Source organism: Neurospora tetraspora (genome assembly GCF_033439725.1).
Source record: "Neurospora tetraspora strain CBS 560.94 chromosome Unknown B0H65scaffold_5, whole genome shotgun sequence".
Taxonomy (NCBI): domain Eukaryota; kingdom Fungi; phylum Ascomycota; class Sordariomycetes; order Sordariales; family Sordariaceae; genus Neurospora; species Neurospora tetraspora.
This window is the reverse complement of record NW_026944387.1, coordinates 2,041,774-2,064,569: the sequence shown is the minus strand read 5'-3', so window position 1 is coordinate 2,064,569 and position 22,796 is coordinate 2,041,774. Positions and strand designations below refer to the sequence as shown.

Genomic DNA, 22,796 nt, shown 5'->3' with positions numbered 1-22,796 from the left:
ACCATTTAGCAAGTCGGATGAACGATGGACCTCAAACTTACAGCTACGTCGCTTTAGTCCATCACCTCAGACAACAACACCCCGTCGCCACGTTCTCGGGATTCGGGAAGTGTTTCCATCCCGCCTTGCGAGCAGCTGCCAGGCTCAAGTTACCTTTTCCTTCATGCATTTTCCGGGTTCCCTTGTGATTCCTGTGGTGTGCTTGTAAGCGGCGAAAGAAGCTTGGTCAAGGGCCCTGTCAGAAGGACTCAGGTCGCCTTTCGGCAGATGTGTTTGTGTTTCCGGATCTGCAAAATCGATTCTTGGCTGGATGATAGACGTTCGGCAGTGGTGATTGTGAAAGCGATTGCTTCGAACGAGCAAGAGAATTAAGTAAAAGTAGACAAGGCGAAGCATGCCCTGGGGGATTGGCTTATTTGATTTCTTGTCAGGAAGAAGATACAGCACTTTGGAGCAAGGTTGGGCACGACTGCCACAGGAAGCAAGAGGAAGATCTTGGTGGGCTGAGGCGTACAGAAAATAACCAAGGCACGTTATTGCGCTATCAGATCCTGTCCAGTCCCCGCGTTTTCTGCGCTCCAATTGCTAAGCAACTAACCTGACACCTGCTTTCCATGGGAGTCTATGTAAATGAAACGCCATGATGGTGGTCCCTTCCCGGGCAAAACCATAAACTGACCCACCTCGTTACCATCCCGCAAAGCAAAGTAGACGACTTCAGTTTGAAAAATGATCCCCAAATTATTCCTCGAAGGAAGTCTCTCTATAAGGTACACATTCTAGAAGAAGGCGTCGTCAATGCCTGTTAACAGCGTATGATTTCAGAAAGCAATGCGCGAATAGTCAAAAGAACAAAGAAAAACTATAATTCATGGATATATTTCCATCGCATATTATGTTTCCAATTCATGCTCACCGTGATACCCTCTGTAGCCCAAAGACACATGTACTGACCCGACCGTATGAACGCTTTATCATGCAAAATCATGAAATCATTCTCACTACTCCGGTTCCTTGCAAAAGAAAAAGCGAATACCAAGTTGAAAACAAAAAGGAAACCTGCAAACAAATCCATAATCCCCGCTCCTTCAAAGCCTTTCGCTGTTCCTTCAGTTCCATATGTGATACACCCTTTCCTTCCATTCCATGTTCTAAACTTCATCATCATAAACACCAAATACCATACGTCCTTTCAAATTCATCAAACACCCCATCTCTGCGCAATAGCAGCCATGATCCCCACCCCAAAGAGCTCAACATTGACAGGTTCATCAGTGGCAGTTCCCTCGCGCAAAGCACCTCTAGACGTGGTGATAGGTCCATCGATAGGTCCATCATTATTTCCCTCGCTTAAAGCACCTCTAGGAGGTCTGGTAGGATCACTCTAATATTCCTCATCCTCCGAATCCGAATCAGCATCCGGCACCAAAGCCCTATACCGTCTACTCGCCAAATCCTCTTCCAACCCACCATCGCTCTCAGGATCAACATACCCCTCGCCTCCGACCAGCGACAGCGCCACAGGCAGGAAAACAAGCGCGTGCGTAGCAGCAAAGAGGACCAAAGCGACCCAGATTCTGAAATAATAAATCTCAAAGATCTTGCTGCGGGTAAAACCGAGCACAAAGACGCCGAGCAGCTTGGTGACCGTGATGCCTGAGAACACACTGCCGCCGACATTGCAGAGGGCAGTCCATGCACGAGCATCGCGGCCTCGGAAGCGGTTCTTGGCGCGCTCCATGAATGTGCGAGAGGGGAACATGAAGGCGCGGGCAATGTGGGCGCAGAACTCGACGGCGATGCCGACGCAGATGATGAGGTTGACGAGCGAGACGGCGTTGAGGGAGACGCCCATGACGGCCATGGCGCCAATGATGTCGACGATGGCCATGACGACGGTTAGGGTTACCACCGCTGCGGTGATCAGGGAACCAAGCAGGACGGAGGCGACGATGAAGATGATGCCGACGGCGGAGCCGAGGAGGGCGCCGGTGAGCGAGACGATGGTGGCGTACTGGTCGAAGAAGACATAGAAGACGCTGTAGGGGAAGACGTCCAGTCCTGTCTCGGCGCTGATCTCGTTGGCGATACGCCGGGCAGAGGCGTAAGCGTTGATAAAGTCCTCTTGGCTGCGGAGGGGGATGTGGCTTGTGCGGAAGTGACTGGCCGGAATGGTGTCCCTTTCCGAGTCGACCAAAACAGCAGAGCCATACGAAGCCTGTCCGCCCAAGGGACAATCTTCGCTTGTTGGCGCAGTAAGAAACTTCTTCAAGTAGTAGACGAACTCGTCACCCTCGGGCATGCCAGAAAGAGTGATATTCCACGCCGGGGTGCGGTTCGCAAAGCAGGGTCTCCGACGCTCCATGCAGCACCTCTCATTCTCAGGGTTGAGCCACTGGAAGAAATCGTCAATCCAGCTGGCAGTGGGCGTCGAGATGTAAGAGACCTCAGTCCGCTTCCTCTCCTGTTCCAGAATGTTCGGAAGCGACATCTGCTCACAGGTGGTATAACGGGCGCAGACCTTCTGTTGCTGCGTCCGATCAGTAGCGTTGAATTCCCTGGTGACGAAATAGATCGGCGGACCAGTATTGAGGTACTCGTAAAGGTCGTTGAAGTAAGGGATCAGGTACGAATCATCCGGAATGGCAACTCGCTGGTCCAGACCCAGTTTAACCTCGGGAATCAAAGCGACACCAGCAGCGAACACGCCCAGGAAGATCATGACAATGACAGCCTTCGTCTTCTTTCCCAACAGCCGAGGAGCGTAGGTCTTGCGAATGAACTGCTGAAGATAACTCTCCTCAGGAGCCTCGAGGTAGACCGGGGCCTGACCCGCACCATTGTTGGCCAGATGGACTCTAGCCGACTTGATTTGAATGCAAGGGAAGCAGTCCGCACGAGAATCTTCAACACGGATCTGGTTCAGCGTCAGAACCGAGACAAACATGGTCACCTGAAGAATTGCGTTGATAAAGACAGCTCCAGCGGCATAGATGGCGAAGTTCCTCACGGCCGGCATGCCGACAAAGGCACCGAGCGCAAAGGATGCCGTCTCGGTCAAGGCTGAGAAGAGAATCGAAGGACCCATCCGGCCCAAGGCCCTGGAAATCCGTGCCTCAACCATATCATCAGGGTGGCTAATGTTGACACGCTCAAACTCGTGAACGATCAGGAAGATGTTGTCCACGCCAACGGCAAGGACGATGAACGGGATGACATCGACGATGATCAAGGTAGCCCGCAGACCAGCCCAGGAGAAGAGACCAATCGAAGCAGTGATGGACATAAGAACGATGACGATGCCCACGACACCAAGTGTAAACTTGGATTCAACGAGCGAGACGGCCGGGTTGCGAAGCAAGTCCTTGAAGGACAAGGTAGTGGAACCAAGAGCGAGCGAAGCGTACAAGAACATGATGATGTAGCTGATGACAATGATCTTGGCATCGGTGTTGGTGGACTTGTTGAGTTCTTCCTCAAGACTGATTTCGGTGGAGAAGGAAAGGCGGAGACCGCGCTCTTTGGCCTCGTCTTGCAGCTCCAGTAGTCGGTTCTTCAGCGCCACCTCCCAGTCCATAGCACGGTCAACTTCGGGAGAGTCCTCAGGAGGGTTGATCAACACCCAGGTAACGGTCATAGCAGAAGCTTCCGCAACATCACCATCCTCAGGGTATCCGCCAAGAATCATGCTAGGATCAAGAGGCTGTCCATAAGCAGGGCGGCACTCGACCGGGGACGCGGCACAAGTCCTCAAAGTACTCTTCCAGCCCTCTGGGTCAACAGAGTCGGGATCATCTTGGAAGTAAGCAGCGACTGACTGAACGACGCAGGCATCTCCAGTAGGCTTAAGGCATAGGTCCTGGAAACTGCTTCCATAATTGGCACCCTTGAGCGCCGCAACGCTCTTCTCGACATCCATCCACCAGAGGAGAGTATCATGGCTCAAGACGGGTCCAGGGCCGGAGGGGTTGGTATCGTTTACCAGGAAAACCTTCTCAGCGCGGTAAAAAGCGCCAAAATGAGAGTCAAAGAAGGCTTTCTCCTCGGCCGCCGGCGAAGTTGGGCTTACCCACAAACGAGCCGGGTTCTTCTCAAGCTCGAAGTGGAACCAGCCAATACTGAGGATGCTAGCAATCAGAATGCTGGTAACAATGGTGATGGCCGGGAACGTAGCCGCAAGATATCCCAACTTGCTGAAAGCAGAATCACACCATGTGTTGATGATGTAGGTCTTTTGGGGGCGGTCAATCATGGCCCCATTCTGGGTCAAGTCTCCCTCGTCCTCATCGTCGCTGGGCGCCGCATCGGTGAGAAGTCGGAGCCGCTCACTCCTGCGCTTAGCGTGTCTCTTCCAGGCAATGTGGCCGACTACAGCAGCAATAGACGTGAACAAGATGACGCTGTAAGTCAAGATGGAAGCAAATGACAGGCACGGCAGGGCGCCCACATGGCAAGAACCAGCCTTTTCGACCTCCGGGAGCGTGGGGCAGATCTCGGGGCAGTCGACACAGGCACAACGGAAGTTCGGGTCCTCGTCGTTGCAGTTCTTGGGCTTCATGGGCAGCGGCTTCGTGTCGGGTTCAGAGTATTCGACGGGGAAGTTGATCTGGAAAGGCGAGCCGCCAAAGCGTTCCTGACCGAGGAACTTGAGCAACTGGGTGTAGTTCTTGGCACCTCCGCCTATCAGGTCCATGGCTCGCGAGTTTGTAGGGCCAAACTTGACGTCCTTGCAGCTGTTGTAGAAGCCGGTTCCATACTCGTCGGAAACCAACTGGTCCAACTCGGTCACTAGTGTCTTTCCCTTCTTTTCAATCGTCTTGGTGACATTGATGAACAGCGACTGGTCGGGAGAGCATGTAAATGTGCAAAACATGTTGAAGAAGTTGTCTTTGCATGCCGGGCAAGACGATATTATTTGGTTCGCCGTCGACAGGGAGGACTTTAGAGAGTCAACCTGTAGTAAGTGTCAGTATCGGCATCTTGCTTAGTTGATTCGAAAAGAGTGTTTACCTGTTCAGGCAGACAGCACACTGGCCCTGTATTCCATTTAGGGCCACAAAGATCAACCAGCTGTTGACGGAGATAGTCGTCTGGTTCTTCAGCCAAGCCATTGTCAACACAGGGCAACTGGCTTCCAAAGAGACTCTTGGATCCGCAGTGGCCTCTGATGGCGCATCGTCCAGCTTCGTGCTTTGGCGTATATATCTCGGCTGTGACACTTCCCAGACCCGATGATAGGAGCCAGCCGCTGGCCGCGACAAGCGTGGATAACTTTGTCATGATGGCGGATCGATCAAAGGCAGGACGTCTTCGGTGTTGTTGACGTTGCCGATGCCGCTCGGCGGCTTGGATGCGAATTGGAAGTTCCCGCTTCTTCCAAAGAGTGTGATGCAGTATGTATCAGGTTGCGTATGGTATGATACCAACAGTCGTCGTCAGATCGACAATATGTACGGTCCTCGGATTCACTGTTCAACTTGTTGTTGACCGTCGATTGTGAAAGGGTCACTGATGTCCAGTGGATAGAGGACTAGGTCCAGGCGATAATGGAATAGTGGACCAGAATCCGGAACGGCGATGAATTATTGATAATGGGAGCTGGAGATGGGAAACCGGAACTGGAAATGGAAACTGGAACTTGGTGAGACACTGGAAGCTCCCGCGCACGCGCTCTGATCCTTCCCTTCAGTTGATGCCTGCCAGTGCTGCTGTGCCCGTTGTTCGTGGCCTCCGTTTGGCTGTTGCATGCGTCATCAAGCAGCTAAGACAGCCCTGTTGATCTGATTGGCTGTTTCGGACTGGGGCAAGAGGCGGGAGGAGCACTGGCGAGACAAGACCTGGTCGAGGCCGCGACGCCGATGCTGTTCCTGAGGATCGATCACGCGGACAAGTTCACAGCTGTGAATCCCTGCCAAGATCTGGTCAACAGCTGGAAACGGCAGGTGCGAGCAGGTGGCAGAGGTTCTTTGGACCTTGAGACTTGAACCTCAGGGTTCGGGTTAACATAGTCCTGCCTAACCACCCTGCTACCATCACCATTACCACGGACAAGGCGTAGAGTTGTTGAGAAAGGAGTGTATGACAACAGCAATTGTGAAATATGCTTCAAAGCATACATCCGCTATCATCGCTACTTGATCATCAATACATCCTAGCGCATATTCGACAACCCGCCAAAGCACCAAGTAGCCAAAACAATACACGCTCCAACTCCGTAGCTCCTGATGTCGACCATCGACTGTCTAACACAGGGTATCCTTCGAGCAGACGTACTGTATGACCCAAAATGACCCATCAACAAGATATGCAAAACACTGTTCTTCGTTTCCATAGCACAACCAATCAGACCCTCCCGGTAACGTAGAACTGGCCGGTCAACGTCTCGACTTTCCAACCGTCGTTCTTCAAGGCAAGTCCAACGGCTTGTCGAAGACGCGAGACGCCACCGGAACTATGACGGCCAACACCCGTAACCACTGTGAATCCCTCCATCTTGGCCTTGAAATGGCGGTGCTCGCCCAGATTGTTCCACCACCGCCAAACTCGCTCCTTGGCGATCCGAACCCCGTCAAGGACGGTGACGCCGTGTAGATCGATACTGCAGTACGTGCTCTTCTGGTTGACTAGTTGCTCGGATGCCCACGATATCCTTTCGGCAGCGGCACGGGCCTCTTCCCGGGCGCGCTCCGTGTAAACGATGGCGCCTTGTCGGCCTAGTGGTCCCTTTCGAGCAAGGGCTGAAGCCTGGGCGTAGAGGTTGGAGACTCCGTACTCGGTGTCTGGGCTTGGTAAACCGGGAAGGTTGGACGCCCTATCATAGGAGGTGGTAACCGCCTGTGTACTTGACATGCCGCCGCGCTGTGTTGATGCCGAGGGTCGAATGGGGCCCTTAGCCCCTTCCAATTCCTCGTTGTCCACTGTCGGCAATACGACTGCGTAGTTCAGCGCAAGTTTGGCCTTTCCTTTGCTGCCTTGGTCCTTGGACTTATTCTTGCCTCTGCGGGTTGATGTACTGCCTTGGGGCTCGTAAAAGCCGTCCAGTCCCTTGGGCAGCTGGTCAGTCTCATGGAGGTGCTGCCGGGTTAGGAGTTCGTCAAAGGCCGTGTCAAGGTCGCCTCTGCTCTGTTTAAGGACAAACTTGAGGGTGTGCTCCTTGAAGTTGGGAAACACCAGACGAAGTCGCTCGATCTTATCGAGCTCGTTCAGGTCTGATGCGTCGCAAAATTTGAGGTCCTCGGACGAGGAGGAGTCGGTGGAGATGATAGAGTCGGATATTGTCGTGGCATTTTCCGTAGCCAAAGACTCGGACATGATGCTGTGATCGGGATCATCACCGTTCACTCCCTCGACGGTCATGCCCAGTCCGGAGGGGTCAAACGACGTCGAGGCCTCACATGAAGCAGTCTGCGCCAGTGTTTTAAGAATGTCCCTGATGTCGTCATAATCCGTTTGGATGTTTCGCTCCATAGTAATAGCGAGAATGAGTGACTGATCCAGATCTCGAAACTCCTCCTGCAGTTGGATAATCCACGGTTAAACACTTGACTCTGAGACTGACTCCGGGGTATCATGATGATATGAGGTGTGTTGTGGGCTCCAATCCAGCTTCAACCTACAAATAATTGTTCTTGAAGGACGGCCGGATCAACAGACTCGGTCCGAGCCTTTCCCTCCTGTGAGGTTGAGCCTGATGGCTTCACATGGCTTTTCTTTTTCCTTCCCCCCATCCCAGATGGAAGGCTATAGTTGTCGCTTAAAGGATGCACGTAGAATACAGCTGGCTTCGCTCTTTGTCATAAACATGAGGTGAATAAGAGAAACGAGACGGCTGGAATTCGCTGTTCATCGTATGTAGGTAGACCCGATGTCGAAGAGAGAGTTGTTGACTGGAGGTGCCCAAATTCAACCCGAGGATGAGCCAACGTCAAAATCGACCAAGGAAAGCGTTTGCTTCCTGCGCTTTCCCGAGTTTCGCTGGGCTGGGCTTGTCGCTTGCTGTGAATCAGTGGGGGCAGGGGCACCTTAGCTAGGGTGACCCAGCAACCGGCCCCGATAAGCCAGGGGAAGGGCCGGGGCAATGAGCAACCCGATGGCAGGTGAAGGGGGACCACAGTTCTGTTAAGGCGCTGTTAGCCAGCAGTAGAAGAACACGCTTCGATCCTATCTTGTACTAACAGCTTTGAGACCCCGCCTCGTGACTGCTGCGGGGTCATTTTCCGCTTTCCGTCTTGTGATGCTGAAGTGCTGAAGAACAGGGGCCTCTCGCAGACTCTGACTTCCCAACATTGATCCAGCATCGATTCGGTTCATGCTATTTGACTTGGGACGAGAGAATCGGCATTTGCAGAGTCGCGTACTACAAGCAGGACAGTCATTGCTGAAATTCGCTGGGCCATGGTTCATCCCATCGTCGGGCAAGCGAACGACACATTGAGTTTACAACGACGACGGTCTTCATCTTGATGGGCGCCTCAAGCACGCTGGTGGCCTAACCATCGACCGACCAACCTTGTCCATGGGCCGATCTACCATTGTAGCGAGGACTTGAATGGGGCTGTACTGTAGCTCTATCTATCAGAACCAGTCCTTGGGGCCATGTCCAGAGGTTAATTAGTCTCGAATAGTGGACGACAGGTTCTGAGGTCTCGAGTGTCGTTGACAGCGACATGAGTCTCAAATGACATCTGAGCAATAAGACGTGGATGGGCGGGTCGGCTCGCTTTGAATGATGCATGCATCACGGCTCAGCTGCCATCTGTCATTGATGATGCAAAACAACAACAGATACATACAAACTTCGGATGACACGATCAACGGTGTCGTTCGGGAACCCGAGTCAGGAACAAGAAGGCCGGCGAAAAGTCCGGAAGGGCACAGCCCACTAGCTTAATCCGACTTTGACCGCTCCCGGTCGTCATTCCACAGCATCATCCATTTTCACAAGGCGCCATCGCCACTTGTTAGCAACATCGCTTGCTTTGCGGATGATGATGGTGGCACCAATGACAGACCCTAGACATGTCAAATGCTTGAGTCAACATGGGGATCCTCAAAATGCCTGATACCAGATACCGAAAAATAGCGGATGTCATGGCAGATGTCAGTTTGCCATAAGCCTCGGGATGAAACATGCAGGGACGGTGAAAGATCAGGTTACCGGCGAGACTAACAAACTTACTTGAAAGAGAAACAAGATTTTAGGACTGATAACGGCCTTTATAAGAATCCCGTCCTGTTCGAGTCGCATTTGTTCACACGCACATTCTCTGCACACACACACACACAAGTACACAGCCTCACGCTTTGTCTCTTCTCAAACACCAAACGTGACTCGCGGTGTCTCTTGACTTGCCGCTGAACTCACCCACGCCCTACGTGTCCTTCGTTCTTTCTCTTCTGGTGCCAGTCACCAGTCACCACGCCGCTCGCTATCAGCACCAAACCGAAAGAACCAAAAGAACACCGTCGTTCTTACCCAAACGTTCACTTTTCATCAACAGCAAGGCATCTCGTTGCCTGAATTTGGAACATCTGAAAGGAAACACGGAACAGACCTTATCGTATCGACACCGAACCGCATGCACGGCAGCACGTAAACAAGGCATATCTTTGTATGCATACGCATTCTCTGCTGCAGTATTATCTTGCCTTGCAGCATCAAGCACTCACGACTTAAACTTTTCACCTTTTGCATGGTCCTTGCATCATCTCACAAACAATGGGTTCGGTGTCACAGTCCAAAAGACTGTTGAACTATCCAGACCCTTTGAGAGGGTAAGCTCAGCTTTTCAATGCTGCCATCTTCGCTTTCAGCGTCGCAGAAAAGTAGACAGACGTGCTAACTGGTATCGAATAGTCCGGATGTTCCATATGTTGTGGAGAGAAAGTCCAATCCGCCCATTCGCGGCTGGTTCATTTGCGCCGCTGCCTTGATGTGAGTTTTTCCAATGGAGAGGTTGTTTTGAATAATGAGCTAACACAGGTCACCAGTTTGGAATATCTTCGCTTTGTCAGGGAGATAATATGGCACAACGCTGGCTTCGGCGATCTACGCAAGATTCGCCCTTTTATCGAGGATTACGAACCATGGTTTGAGCCTCAAATCGTACCCTATCCGGATTCTGAGACTACCGACGAAGTTAAGGATGACATTCAGGATGACGAAATTCCGGAAACTGAGGCGGCCAAGCGAGACGACCTTCGGCACAAGTATCCCCAGGCAAACTACTACTCAGTGGAGGACTACCGGAAACTCTACCTCTCGGGCGCACTCACTCCCTTGGATGTCGCGCAAGCTCTGCTTCCTCTGATTCGCCGCGATGTCGAGAATCCTACCGAGTATTCTTCAGCATGGTTTGACAGCAAGGTTGAGAAAGTTCTGGCTGCGGCAAGGGCTTCGACGCAGCGGTACAAGGAAGGACGTTCTCTCGGTCCCCTCGATGGCGTTCCTACCGGTGTCAAGGACGAGTATGACATTGACGGCTACGAAACCAACCTTGGTTCGAAAAACATCTACACGGGCACCATCCACGAAGAAGATTCCATCACTACCTGGTGTGTACGCAAGCTGCAAGAGTCCGGCGCCATCATCCTTGGTAAGCTCTCCATGCACGAGTTTGGTCTCGACACCACCGGCAACAACCCGGTCCACGGCACTCCCAGAAACCCTCACAACCCCAACTACTACACAGGCGGCAGCTCTTCTGGTACCGGCTACGCCGTCAGCGCCGGTCTCATCCCCATCGGTCTCGGCAGCGACGGCGGCGGCAGCATTCGCATTCCCTCTAGTCTATGCGGCGTCTACGGTCTCAAGCCCACCCACGGCCGTCTCTCTTTCAAGCCCGGTCAAAACCACTGCCTGACATGCGCCTGTCTCGGTCCCATTGCCGCGGACATCAAGTCCCTCGCCACCGTCTTCCAAGTCATCTGCAAGCCTCACCCCTCTTCCCCTTTCCCACCTTTGAAGCGCCTCAGCTTAACCGCCCCTTCCAACAATGGTTCCCCCAAAGTCCTCGGCATTCCCTCCGCCTGGTTCGCCCGCGCCACGCCCGCCATCCAAACCCTCTGCAACACCATGATCAGACGCCTGTGCTCCGACCACGGCTATACCGCCGTGGAAATTGACATCCCCTTCCTTCCCGAAGGGCAAATTGCGCACGCCATCACCGTCCTCACCGACGCTGCCACCCTCCTCCCGGAAACCAGCAACCTGACGTACGGCAACCGCATCCTCATCGCCCTTGGCACCGTCACCCCGGCCTCCGATTACATGCTAGCCATGAAGCTGCGCCGCGTGCTGATGCAGCACCTCTCCTGGCTGTGGCAGCAGTACCCGGGGATGCTGATCGTCACTCCCACAACCAGCTGCGAGGGGTTACCGATCAAAAGCAAGAGCGAGCTGAAGTGGGGCGTGAATGATGGGGATAGAACGCTGCAGAGCATGGAGTATGTTTGGTTGGCGAATTTCTGTGGACTGCCGAGTATTTCGGTGCCCGCTGGGTTTGTCGGCCCGGAGTCTGGGTTGGTGAACGATATGGATGTTCAGGGACGGGGAGAGGTTCCGGTGGGATTGATGGCTATGGGCGAGTGGTGCGCGGAGGAGCAGTTGTTGCAGTTTGGTGCGGTTTGTGAGGAGGCGGGCGCTGATAGGAGGAGACGGCCGCCGATTTGGGTGGATGTGGTGAAGAAGGCGAAGGAGGAGGTTGCGCAGCGTGGGTAGAGGGAGAGATGGGGTTGTGTTGACTGGTCATGGGTTGAGGTTGAGGTTGGGGGTGATATCCGTTTTGGTGAGCAGAGTTACGGTTAGAGGGTGGGAGAGAGTCGCGGAATGTGGTGTAGTATCACCGAAATCCACAAGCAACGACGTGAAATAGCGAAGCTAGCAGATCATCCAATTTTATTCACAAAGGCACAACGCTCAAGTGTATCGGCTATCGATGTTGAGTTCTCTAAGCTCGACATCTTGTGCATGAGGTACCTGGTCACCGACTTCGCATCACCACTCATAAACATCCACCTCAAACCACTATGACCTAATTCACAGTTAAACTTCTTTGCGAAGCCTACGTCGCTCCTTCCCCAGACTGGCGGTTGGAGGGTATAAAACCAGAAGGAGCAATAGAGACCGGGAGCAATGGGAAAGAGCGAGCAGTAGGTAATCATTGTCACACCAAGTTGTCTCTCCACTCTACGCACGTCGAGAGTGTCACGAGCTGTATCCGTCTCGTTCATGTCGTCACACGTCGGGAAATTCTAGTCGAGTTCTGCAACACATAATATCTCCAAGCACCAAAGTTGGTTAATGTACAAAACTTCTTACATTTCGTACCGACCCGTCTGTGTTTGCCGACGACCGAGATGCGCCAGCTGCAAAGCGCTATCCTATTAAACCGAATTCTCACGCCGTACTACCTCTACGCAGCGAGAATAGAGAAGGCAGTAGAGTATATGGTGAGCTTCCCTCGAAAATAGCAAGTAAACACGCTAAAAACTGCATTGGGGGAGATCGTCTTCGCCTTGGCAACGGGGTGGCTTGTTTTGAGACGAAGCGCCGGCAAAGGATTCGTCCCCGGCCACCTACTCCATGGAAGTAAGGTGCTCACCTGCAACTAACCCATCAACCATCAGGCACTGCCCAACAAGATTGAAGATCGGGCTGCGGACGATGGAGGGCAATCTTTATGCGCTTGTGCCCTCTGGGCGGGTCGCCAGCGCGATGAAAATGGAGGAGATGCAGTCGAGGTTTAGTCTGTGGTGATACAGGTCGCTCAATCTGTCTTACCGCGAGGAGAGCTCAGCATCAGGAACTCTGGTAAGTTGAGTTGTAGTAAACGCCGTTTGATGCTTACAGATTCTCTTAGAAACTTCTCAAGTCTCACATGAAGAACCAGGTCAACAGTCGTAAATCACCCTCAACTACATCTACATACCCGACTTCCGATCCATGCCAGATGAATCCATCTCTACGAGCGTAAAAACTCCGTTCCTAGCGAGCAATCTCACCGTCCCGTTTGGCCAAGCCTAGACCAAGACCCTATCATCCGGGGTAACGTGTCTACCCACCCTATCACCATGTTTATTCACGTTAAGCTCACTGCTGACATCTCCACGGGTGCCACAACGCAACGCTGTAGCAAAGCAAAGCCCGTGGATTCTATTCCTAGTCACAAACCTGTAACTAGGCGGGAAGGGGATTAGATACAACCCATTCCCATTTTTGCGGGTTACTATGACACCGCCATGTATGTGAAACCGCCGCCGGTAAACAGCGGGCAAACATCACGGTTCGTTGGCCCGTTACGAGGTATTGCGGTCGAGGATTCGCGCAAATCTATATAAAATGGGGCATGTCCTTCCCACGGTCCTGGTCAAGATAGAGGGAAGTCTCTCTGACTCTTGTCGACCAGCCTTTCTCATTCTATCTCTTCCTTTCCTGGTTTTGTTTCTTTCTCATCTTTAGGTCAAGATGATCTTCAGCAAGGTAGCTCTGGCCGCGGCAGCCATGATGGCTTCCTCGACCGGTGTAGTTGCCAAAGGAACTCAACCGGGCAGCAGCAACAGATGCGGAACACCACACATGACGCCCGAGCAGGTGCACAACTACAACACGCTCGCCTCTCAGTCGATGAACAAACTCAATGCCTTAAAGGCAAATGCCCAGAAGACGGGAGGCAGTTCAATCCAGAAGGTTGAGATCGAGGATTTGCAGGAGAAGGAAATCAAAATCTATGTACACGTCCTGGCGAACGGTACTAAGGTGGAAGATGGATATCTCGAGGTTAGCCATCGGACCTACCTCTACACATCACTCACTCCACTCTCATCCGCTAACAAATACAAACACAAAAGGAATCCCAAATCCACGAACAAATCTCCGTCCTCAACGCCGATTTTAGCTCCGCCAAACTTTCCTTCCGCCTGCAAAACATTTCCTACACCATCAACTCCACCTGGGCCGTCGGCGACGACGAAGAGGGCTTCAAGTCCCATCTTCGCAAAGGCGAATACACCGACCTAAACCTCTACTTCCCCATCACCCTCCCCGACTCTCTTTTGGGGTATGCCTACTTCCCCGTCTTTCTGTCCCAAGACCAGGCCTTCAACAACCCAGACGGCACAGGACAGGACATGTTCACCCTCGACGGCGTCGTAATCCGCTCCGATACTTTGCCCTTCGGCACCTTTGCGCCATTCAACTTGGGCAGGACGGCGACGCATGAGATTGGGCATTGGTTTGGTCTTGATCATACTTTTGGGAGTGGCGGGTGTGAGGGGAAGGGGGATATGATTAGCGATACACCAGTGGAGGCGTCTCCGGCTTATGGATGTCAGGTTGGAAGGGATTCTTGTCCGAATCAGGAGGGACTGGATGCGGTGCATAATTTTATGGATTATTCTGATGAGTGAGTTTTACCCTTTCCTTTGGTTGTTTGGAGGGGAAAGGGGGATGGGGAGAGAATGATGATTGCTAACGGTGAAAACCAGTGATTGCCTGACGGAGTTTAGTCCGTTGCAAAAGGCTTATATGCATAGTGCGTATGAGACTTATCGGCAGAATGTTTATGGGGTTAAGAAGTGAGAAAGGGAGTTGGAGTTTGAAGATGGCTTGTAATGTGGGATTGAGACGTTACCCTTGGATATATGATGGGGGTATATTGGCCAGGACTGGAGTTGGTGTTCCTTTGGGGTTAAAAGCTTTGTAGATTATCTGTTTCCTGCTTTGGAAAGAAGATACCCCTTTTTTGTTTTGCTCATGGCGAGAACATTAAATCTGGCAGGTTCCCCTTCTTGAAAAAGGAATCGATGTACTGGAATTGAGAATCAGTGAATGTTTGAAACCAAGTTTGCAGTGGAGTTGAACAGTGATCATGGTTTTTTGATTCACTTATGGTGTTTCCCTAATTCCCCAGACATGTAGGTAGAGGTACGTAGCCATCGCCAAAGTTTAGTGATGATGATTCTCCGGAACTTGCTGCATCCCTTTCATGGTGCTGGTAACCCTAACCCTCAGCTGATGAAGCTTCCCCCCTGAACAGAGCCGAGCCGGTGATGACTTCTTTTCTGCGAACAGTGAATCTTCCAGAGGAGGCTGGAGTTAACTTTCGTCAACAGCCCTACAGATGCAACTGTTTGGGCGTTTTCTGCAGGATTTTTAACGTTGACAATGCATCTGACATGTGTACCTGCTTGTTCCTGGCGCCGGCAGATGACTCCTCTCTCAATCCCGTCGTGCGTGATGCAAAAACGGGGATGCAGTTTTGGTTCATTTTTAACAGGGTAGACAGTTGTTTACCTTGGCGGGGGCAGCCGGCACTCAAAGCCGGCCGGAGGGCACCGGATCACCGGGGCTTCTCTATGTTCAAGACACGGGACTCCTAGGATGAACGCGTCCGAGCTTTCGTTCCATGATCCGCATCCCGGCAGTCCAAGTTCCGGATGAACCGGTGCCAAACCGTCTTGGCTTGCGCGGCTTTTTCTCCGCCAGCTCCGAACGTGCTAGCGTTTAGCATTGGGATCAGTCATGTGTCGACAGGTTACACCCGAGTGCCTGGTACAACTTCGTCATGGGCATGGCTTCACCATGGCGCCCAGGGTTTAAATGGATGGGACTTCCCGGGGTCGGGTCCCAAGCAGTTGAGGGCCTTGAATCATGACATGGTGTTGCAACAACAGGGGAAAACAAGGCCGTTGTCACCGAGCTGTTATGAGTGTACAAGTTCATCGTGACGACGACTGCTTGTGACACTCTCTTCCTCATCTTATATCTGTTTGTTTGTTGAGGCTGGACAGCAAGCAACTCGAGTTATAAGTCGAGAGTGTTATTGACAATGAAGTTGCAGTCTCCACGAGGTGGCTCTCTTGATGGAGATGCCGGCATCGAATCATCTCGGTAGAGGATTATAATAGCATCGGGAACCAGGGGGGGGATAGCGCCCTCTCTACGGCCGAGGCGACAACAGCCCCAACAGTAAAGTGATACCTATGATATGGTTGAATCGGCGATACTCGAACTGCTTGGTTTGTTTGATTGTCGAGATGGGTGGATGTTGAGGCGGCGCAATGTCATTCTAGAACACAGGGAGACAGGTTCTTTGAGATTTTATGGCCACTTGATGCTCGGGCTGCGGCCGCCAATCTGCCGTATAGCGTGGACCTGGATGATCGGGTCCTGCTTGGTTCGCCCTGGTCAACTAGAGGTAACAGAGCCCATGACAGGCTGAGAGAAGAACCTCAGGCGGGTCCTGGTCACGCGCGACCCGAGGATAGGCGTCATCAGGGTGTTTAGAAGAGGAAGATGCGAAACCGAAGACAGGAACAACGGATTCCCAGTCTGTTGTATTGTCTCTGATATCTGACCCAAAGAAGACAACTGGGAAGGGAACAGGTGGTGAACTCTTTGTGCCAGTCCGAACTGGGCCGCCCAAGACTGTTCACGGCCTGCTTTCCCCGGCCGCCACGTGACAAAGGGGGGAAAACTTGGGGGGTTCGTGTCAGATTCAAGGGTGGTTTTAGCCATACCATATGGAGGTTAGCGCTCCAGCCACCTGATATTGCCTGATTTCTAGGCATATCTGGGTTACCCCAGCACCCCCTATACCTTCTAAGCGAGTTAGTTACACACACTCTTTAATTAACTAATTCTGCACTGTTACATTTAATAATTAATAATTTAATTTGCATATTCACGTTTAACGCTATAATTATCGATTATAAACAATATCCCTACGAAACTAATAACGTTAAGTATATCCTTAATACTCCTACTAATTAACCCAATTAGTATAAAACTTTTAAGAGATTCGCTAGTAGGAACTAGGATTTTAATAATTAATTATTTAAGGGAAGACCTATAATTTAAAGGGTTCTACCCCCAAAGCTGGAAGATTTCTTCTTTACTAAGCAAATAAAGGATTGCCTTTTAACGGTAAAGAAGGGGTTCGTTAAATTTAATAGAAGAATCAGGGTTAAAAAGGCCATAATTATAATTGTAATAACTATTATTACTATAGCTATTAATACGAATAGTATTATTATTAAAATTATTATTATTACCTAATTTTAAAAAGAAGCCGCTGCCGGCGCTAACAAAAATAATGAAAAAGGAAGTTTGGGAGAAGATGATAAAGAAGAGGAAGAGGAGGATAATAAATACTATACTAAGTAGGATATTAGGGAGGATATAATTAGTAATCCCTCTACTGACCTAATAATTACTTGGAAAATAGCGTACGATTAAATTAATAATATATATAACGTTCGTTATAAATACTAAAAAGACTTCGACGATGTTAATATCCAAATTTATAATTAAATAAATACTTATATCGCTGCTTATTATACCGATATTTTATTTAAATAGGATAAATCTACCCGCAATTAATTTAAAGAAGTTAAAAATTACATTAATTATCAACCTATCGACCAAATTGCTAAAGCTCGTCGAAATTATTAAACCTTTATTAAACAAACTATAAAGAAGCAACCTAAGGACTTCGAAAAGTAGCTATCCAATTAAGAAATCCTTATTGTAAATGGAAAGAGATTCGGAATTAATAAAGTAATTTCCCCCACTTTATAATTTATTGATTTTATCGATATAATTTATAAATATAAACCTATTTAAGCTAACAACTCCTAAAAGTTTAATAATAAATTCGAAGAAATATCTTTAAAATATAAAGATATATCCGCTAATTTTAAAAGGGTTAATATACTAGAACGTACCATACTATTAGCTAACTCTAAGAAGGCTATAATTCGTAGCGTTTAAAGTATTAGCCACTCTAATTTATAAGAGTTCGCGCCTAATAAGGAGGATATTCCTAATTTTAATTATAAAAAGAAGCGGAAGGTAAATGAAAGGAAGAAACGTAACGTAAATAAAAATATAAAAAAATCTTTACAGCCAAAAAAGAGAGGAGGAACTACGCTACTTTATAAAATTTCCGAGTGAAGTCTTCACTCAATAATATACTATTAATATTTAATACTTAAAATTAAGGATGATCTCAAGTAAAAGCTAAGCCGCCCTACTTAGAAACTTATTAATAAAAATTTTAAAAAGTATCCCGAAATTAATAAAGAGGTTAAAAAGGCTAGGAATTAAATACGGGACCGCTTTATTACCTTTACGCAAACTATTACTCTAAAAAATTAAAGGAAATAAGAAATTAATACTTACGATTTAATATTTTTCATTAAATAAAGTACTTTTAATGTAAATAGTAATAAAGGTAATATTTACCCACTTAAGAACTCTATAATCTTCAATGCCGGGGCTTCTATTTATATTCTTAACGAAATCAATTGTTTCTCTTTATTTCGAGTAATATCCTTAAAGGACTATATTTAAGCTAGTAAATTTTAAATACCTATTAAGCGTTTTAGGACTATTAATATAAAAATATAGAAAGAGAGGGGAATTTTAAGGCTACGGCTAAAAGAAGTAGCCTTCTACCTTAATTTTATTATAAATTTTATATTACTACGCCTATTTCGAAATTGAATTTTTTATTAGGATTATAAACCCTTTAATAATTACCTCCGTCAGTTAGACGGCTTACTCTTTTATTTACTTCAAAAAATCTATTACTAAATAATCTTCAAATATTTACCCCTTTTTTTTAACTGTACCGCTTTCTTTATTCATCGAAATCGCTTTAACTCCTTTATTAGCTATCGTACATAGAAAATACCCACCAAACTCTAGTATAAACGATTCGATTATTATAATCTTTAAATCTTTAAATACTTTTATAACGTTGAAAGTACTAAATTTAAAGGGCCCGCTACTTATTAATATAACGCGTACAATATTTTAAAAATTAAATAATAAATTAAACGAAAATTACGAAATAAGGGATTTAGCTTAGAAAAACGTTTTGCTATTAATTTCTTCGAATATAAGATAGGGAAAAGTAATTTCAAATACATTATACTTATTACTTATCGATAGATTAGATTTATTTAAAATATTTATATAGCGAACCGAATAATTGAGGCTATCACTAAAAAATTCTTTTCGGTTATTAATATAATTAATTACCGGTATAACGTTAAAATTAAATATATTAAATACAATAACGAATTTAATAATCAACACGTTAGGGATAAATTAATTATACGTTTTATTATTTTTAAACCCTTAATATTGAATATATAAATTTAAAATAACGGTACTAAACGTTTAAAAGGTATAATTAAAAAAAAGGCGTATATAATAATAAATAGCGCTAAATTCCCTTATAACTTCTAGCTTCAAAATTGTTTTAACCTTAATCTATTTTACTAACCGATTACCTAAATATCTCTATAATTAGAAATCACTATATAAATAGTTTCATACCTTCGTAACCTATTATAACGGGGTATAAACCGAACCCTATAAGCCTAATTTTAATTATTTACGTATTTATAGTTATAAAATATCTATAATAATAGGTCCTATATAGAAAAAAGAGTAATAGTATAAAAAGCTTCAACTAAAGGCCTAGATTGGATTCTTTATTAATTATATTACCTCCTCTATCTACTAAATTTAGAACCCGTCAATTAATTGTATCGTTTATATTTATAATATACTCTTTAATAAAAATTTAATTTATTTAAAGAACTTTAATAATTTTAAACAAGGATTAAGGCTAATTAACGACAAAATTACTAATTTATTTAACTGAATTAATTACCTTCTTTAACTATTTATATAATATTTTAAGCCCTTCAACGTAACTTAAAATATAGAAGATAACAATCTTACCCCTCTCCTACCGTTACTCCTTAATAACGAACTTTAAAAAGATAATAACGAGACCGTTTCGAAATTAATAGAATCTATTGCTTAAAGTAAAATATCTATCCATTTTATATTTAATTACCTTACCTCGCTAAATATACTACCAATTATTCCCATTATTAATTTTATAATAAATTTACTAAAATCTATCTCGTTCCTAACCTTCGAATTATAGGAAATTGCGTTTAACGCTAAGAGATTTATTTAATTAATTAGGTAATAGTAAAGTAAAATAATTATAAAGGTAAAAATTAATTATTTAATTTCTAAAGGTAGTAGATTAGATTCTATTAAACGTTAAAACTTCCCTCTAATCCTAAAGATTTACTGTAATTTCAAATATTATAATCTAGGTAATTTTTTTAAGTAAGTAAAGGAAGTACATCTCAATAACTATAAAGAAATAAAATTATAAATTAAAATTAATAAAGACGTTCCCTGTATTAAAAGTCTTTAAATCCTCAATTATATAAAAGTATATATATATATATTTAATAAGTATAATCGGTTATTAAAAGTAAAGGTTCGCTTCGTAATTAAAGGAGACTAATAGTATAATTATAATAAGGAGATATATACTTCTACGTTAATTAATTATTTATTTCGGTCAATTATTACCTACGCCGCCAAATTCGATTTCAAATTTATTTAATATAATACAGTAATTGCCTTTGTTAACGCCTACCTTAATAAGAAAATTTATATACATATACCTCCTAATTATTAAAAATATAGTACCATCCTTAAAATCTTTAAAGCCTTCTATAATTTCCGACGAATTCTCTCATTATAATAATAAGAATTTAATAGGACTTTCGAAAATTTAGGGTTTAAACCGTTATTCGAAGACTTATATATCCTCAAACGTAATAAAATTTTAATTTTTTACTATATTAACGATATGATTTTCGCCTTGAATAAATTATAATATAATAAAATTATTCGGGTTACGAGAAATGAAAGGAGAAGTACAAATTTATTAATAGTAATAACTTTTAATAGTTTCTAAGTATTGAAATTATTCGAAACCGAAAACTATAATTATATTTAATTATTTTAATGGGAATATATTTATAAAATTACCAAAATAATCAAAAATCCCTATACCTTCGCCTTTCTCCTAATAAATAACAAAGAGTTTATACTTTATAATAGTGTAATTTCTTTTAATAAAATCCGGGAATATTAAATCGTTATTAGCTTTATAATATATATTACTGTAATTACTTAATTTAATATCGCCTTCTCTACTAATCAATTAATTTATTATAATTATAATCCTAATCTTCAATATTGTAAGGCTACTAACAAAATTTTATACTACTTTTAATACTACCCTAATCTCTCCTTCTATGATAATAAATTAACAAAATTCGAAATCGCTTTAAATACATCGTATGCTGACAATTCTCTAAATTGAAAGAACTCGCATAAATTCATAATTATACTCTTTAATAATTTAATTTATTAGGGTATAATTAAATAAAAGACGGTATCTGCCTTAATAATAGAAGTAGAGTTATTATTAATTTTAAACGCTACTAAGGAAATTATTGCTATTATACGTTTATATGAAGAGATTAATATGCCCTTCGATAAGGATATACTTGTAATTAATTGTAATAATATATAAACGATCCGTATATTAATTATTAAAGTAGCGAAACTAATAATTAAATTAAAGTACGTCGATATCTATTATTATTATTTGAAATAGGAAATTATAGAAGGAAGGATTGAAATTAAATATTTAGAAATAAAGAAAATATTAGCCAATGGATTAATGAAGGTTTTAGGATAATTAGATTACGAGAAATTGCGGGAATTAATAGGAATAACGAATATACTAGCTCGTAAGGAGATAGGGATAGATAAGGAAATTCCGAATAATATTTTAGGGAATATTTATAATTTGGCTAAAGAAATTAATGTACTAGAAGAGAGATTCTATAAATATTTTCACTTTTACCCTATTTAGAAGGTTTATAAGTGAGGGAGTGTGTTAGATTTAAGGGTGGTTTTAGTTATACTATATAGAGGTTAGCGCTCCAGCCACCTAATATTGCTTGATTTCTGGGCATATTTGGGTTACCCCAGCACCCCCCATACCTTCTGAGCGAGTCAGTCACACACACTCTTCAGTCAATCAATTCTGCACCGTCACATCTGACAGTTCGGGTCCGCGGGTCAGGGACAATTGGTCACAGTTGGAGTGTGCGCTAATGCAGCGAGAACCAAGCAGAATCGTCGTAGAATGCGCCCGATCTCGAACCGCGCTGTGAAAGAGCCAAAGAGAGAAGGCACAGGCCACAGAGAGCGCCTGCCCTTCCACACCCGGGCCTGTGACAGGTCTTGCGGGCGGGTGCCCCTGTGCCCCTGTCCAGGTATGCCTTGTTCCCCTCTACCCCCTGGCATCGCCAATTTACCGATTCCACGCGGCGCAAAGTGGAAGTGTCACTGCGCCGGGAGAAAGACCTGAACGGGCAAGACGGAACTGGAAGAGGACGAGGAAAGAATCAACGCATCCCGGCAACGTGCTCCATTCAGTCCGGTACTATTCATTCGCTCGACATCATCCAACTTTATGCCCTTTTTGTCACGTTCACTTAAGTTTTCTCTTTGAGCCTTCGCCTAATCCGACTAAACCCAGACCAGGCTTCTAGAGAGGACACTAACGGGACCACTCCGGACGCCAAAAGTAACAAGACAAGGGCCACCCCCCAAGCCAAGAACCACCACCTCGACGGGCAATAATCCCAACACGACCACCCAATCTGCGCTCGGCCCACGCCTTCTTTTTCTTCCCAACCGTCCTCCAGATACAAGACTTTCTTCCCACTTTGCAATCTTCAACCTTGCTAGGGGCCCTTTTCGCTTTCTATCCCTCCAGCCTAGGTGCCGCACGAACGAGATAACGAGGACGACCGAGCGAGCAAGCGACAGCCCAACGACCTGGACGAGCAAGCCAACTGCGCTACACTACACTACACTACACTACGCTAGG

At 46.1% G+C, this 22,796-nt stretch overlaps 4 protein-coding genes across 4 annotated transcripts; 2 read left to right on the top strand and 2 right to left on the bottom strand.

Moving 5' to 3' along the window:
- Positions 1–1,369: 1,369 nt before the first annotated feature.
- B0H65DRAFT_229724 (patched family-domain-containing protein) lies at positions 1,370–5,405 on the bottom strand. Its single transcript, XM_062822162.1, has 2 exons — positions 5,011–5,405; positions 1,370–4,954 (listed from the first exon to the last, which is right to left on the bottom strand). The coding sequence occupies exons 1-2, from the start codon at positions 5,278–5,280 to the stop codon at positions 1,385–1,387; spliced, it is 3,840 nt and encodes a 1,279-aa protein (XP_062680564.1). The 5' UTR covers positions 5,281–5,405; the 3' UTR covers positions 1,370–1,384.
- Positions 5,406–6,248: 843 nt separating this feature from the next.
- On the bottom strand, positions 6,249–7,874 carry B0H65DRAFT_229688 (uncharacterized protein). The gene is made up of 2 exons (XM_062822161.1): positions 7,617–7,874; positions 6,249–7,512 (listed from the first exon to the last, which is right to left on the bottom strand). Exons 1-2 carry the CDS (start codon positions 7,725–7,727, stop codon positions 6,343–6,345), a joined length of 1,281 nt encoding a protein of 426 aa, XP_062680563.1. The 5' UTR covers positions 7,728–7,874; the 3' UTR covers positions 6,249–6,342.
- A 1,551-nt stretch (positions 7,875–9,425) lies between these two features.
- Positions 9,426–11,914, top strand: B0H65DRAFT_229682 (amidase signature domain-containing protein). Its single transcript, XM_062822160.1, has 3 exons — positions 9,426–9,774; positions 9,857–9,934; positions 9,991–11,914. Exons 1-3 carry the CDS (start codon positions 9,719–9,721, stop codon positions 11,717–11,719), a joined length of 1,863 nt encoding a protein of 620 aa, XP_062680562.1. The 5' UTR covers positions 9,426–9,718; the 3' UTR covers positions 11,720–11,914.
- Positions 11,915–13,136: 1,222 nt separating this feature from the next.
- B0H65DRAFT_229662 (uncharacterized protein) lies at positions 13,137–14,813 on the top strand. Its single transcript, XM_062822159.1, has 3 exons — positions 13,137–13,777; positions 13,849–14,402; positions 14,485–14,813. Exons 1-3 carry the CDS (start codon positions 13,466–13,468, stop codon positions 14,576–14,578), a joined length of 960 nt encoding a protein of 319 aa, XP_062680561.1. The 5' UTR covers positions 13,137–13,465; the 3' UTR covers positions 14,579–14,813.
- The last annotated feature ends 7,983 nt before the right edge of the window (positions 14,814–22,796 follow it).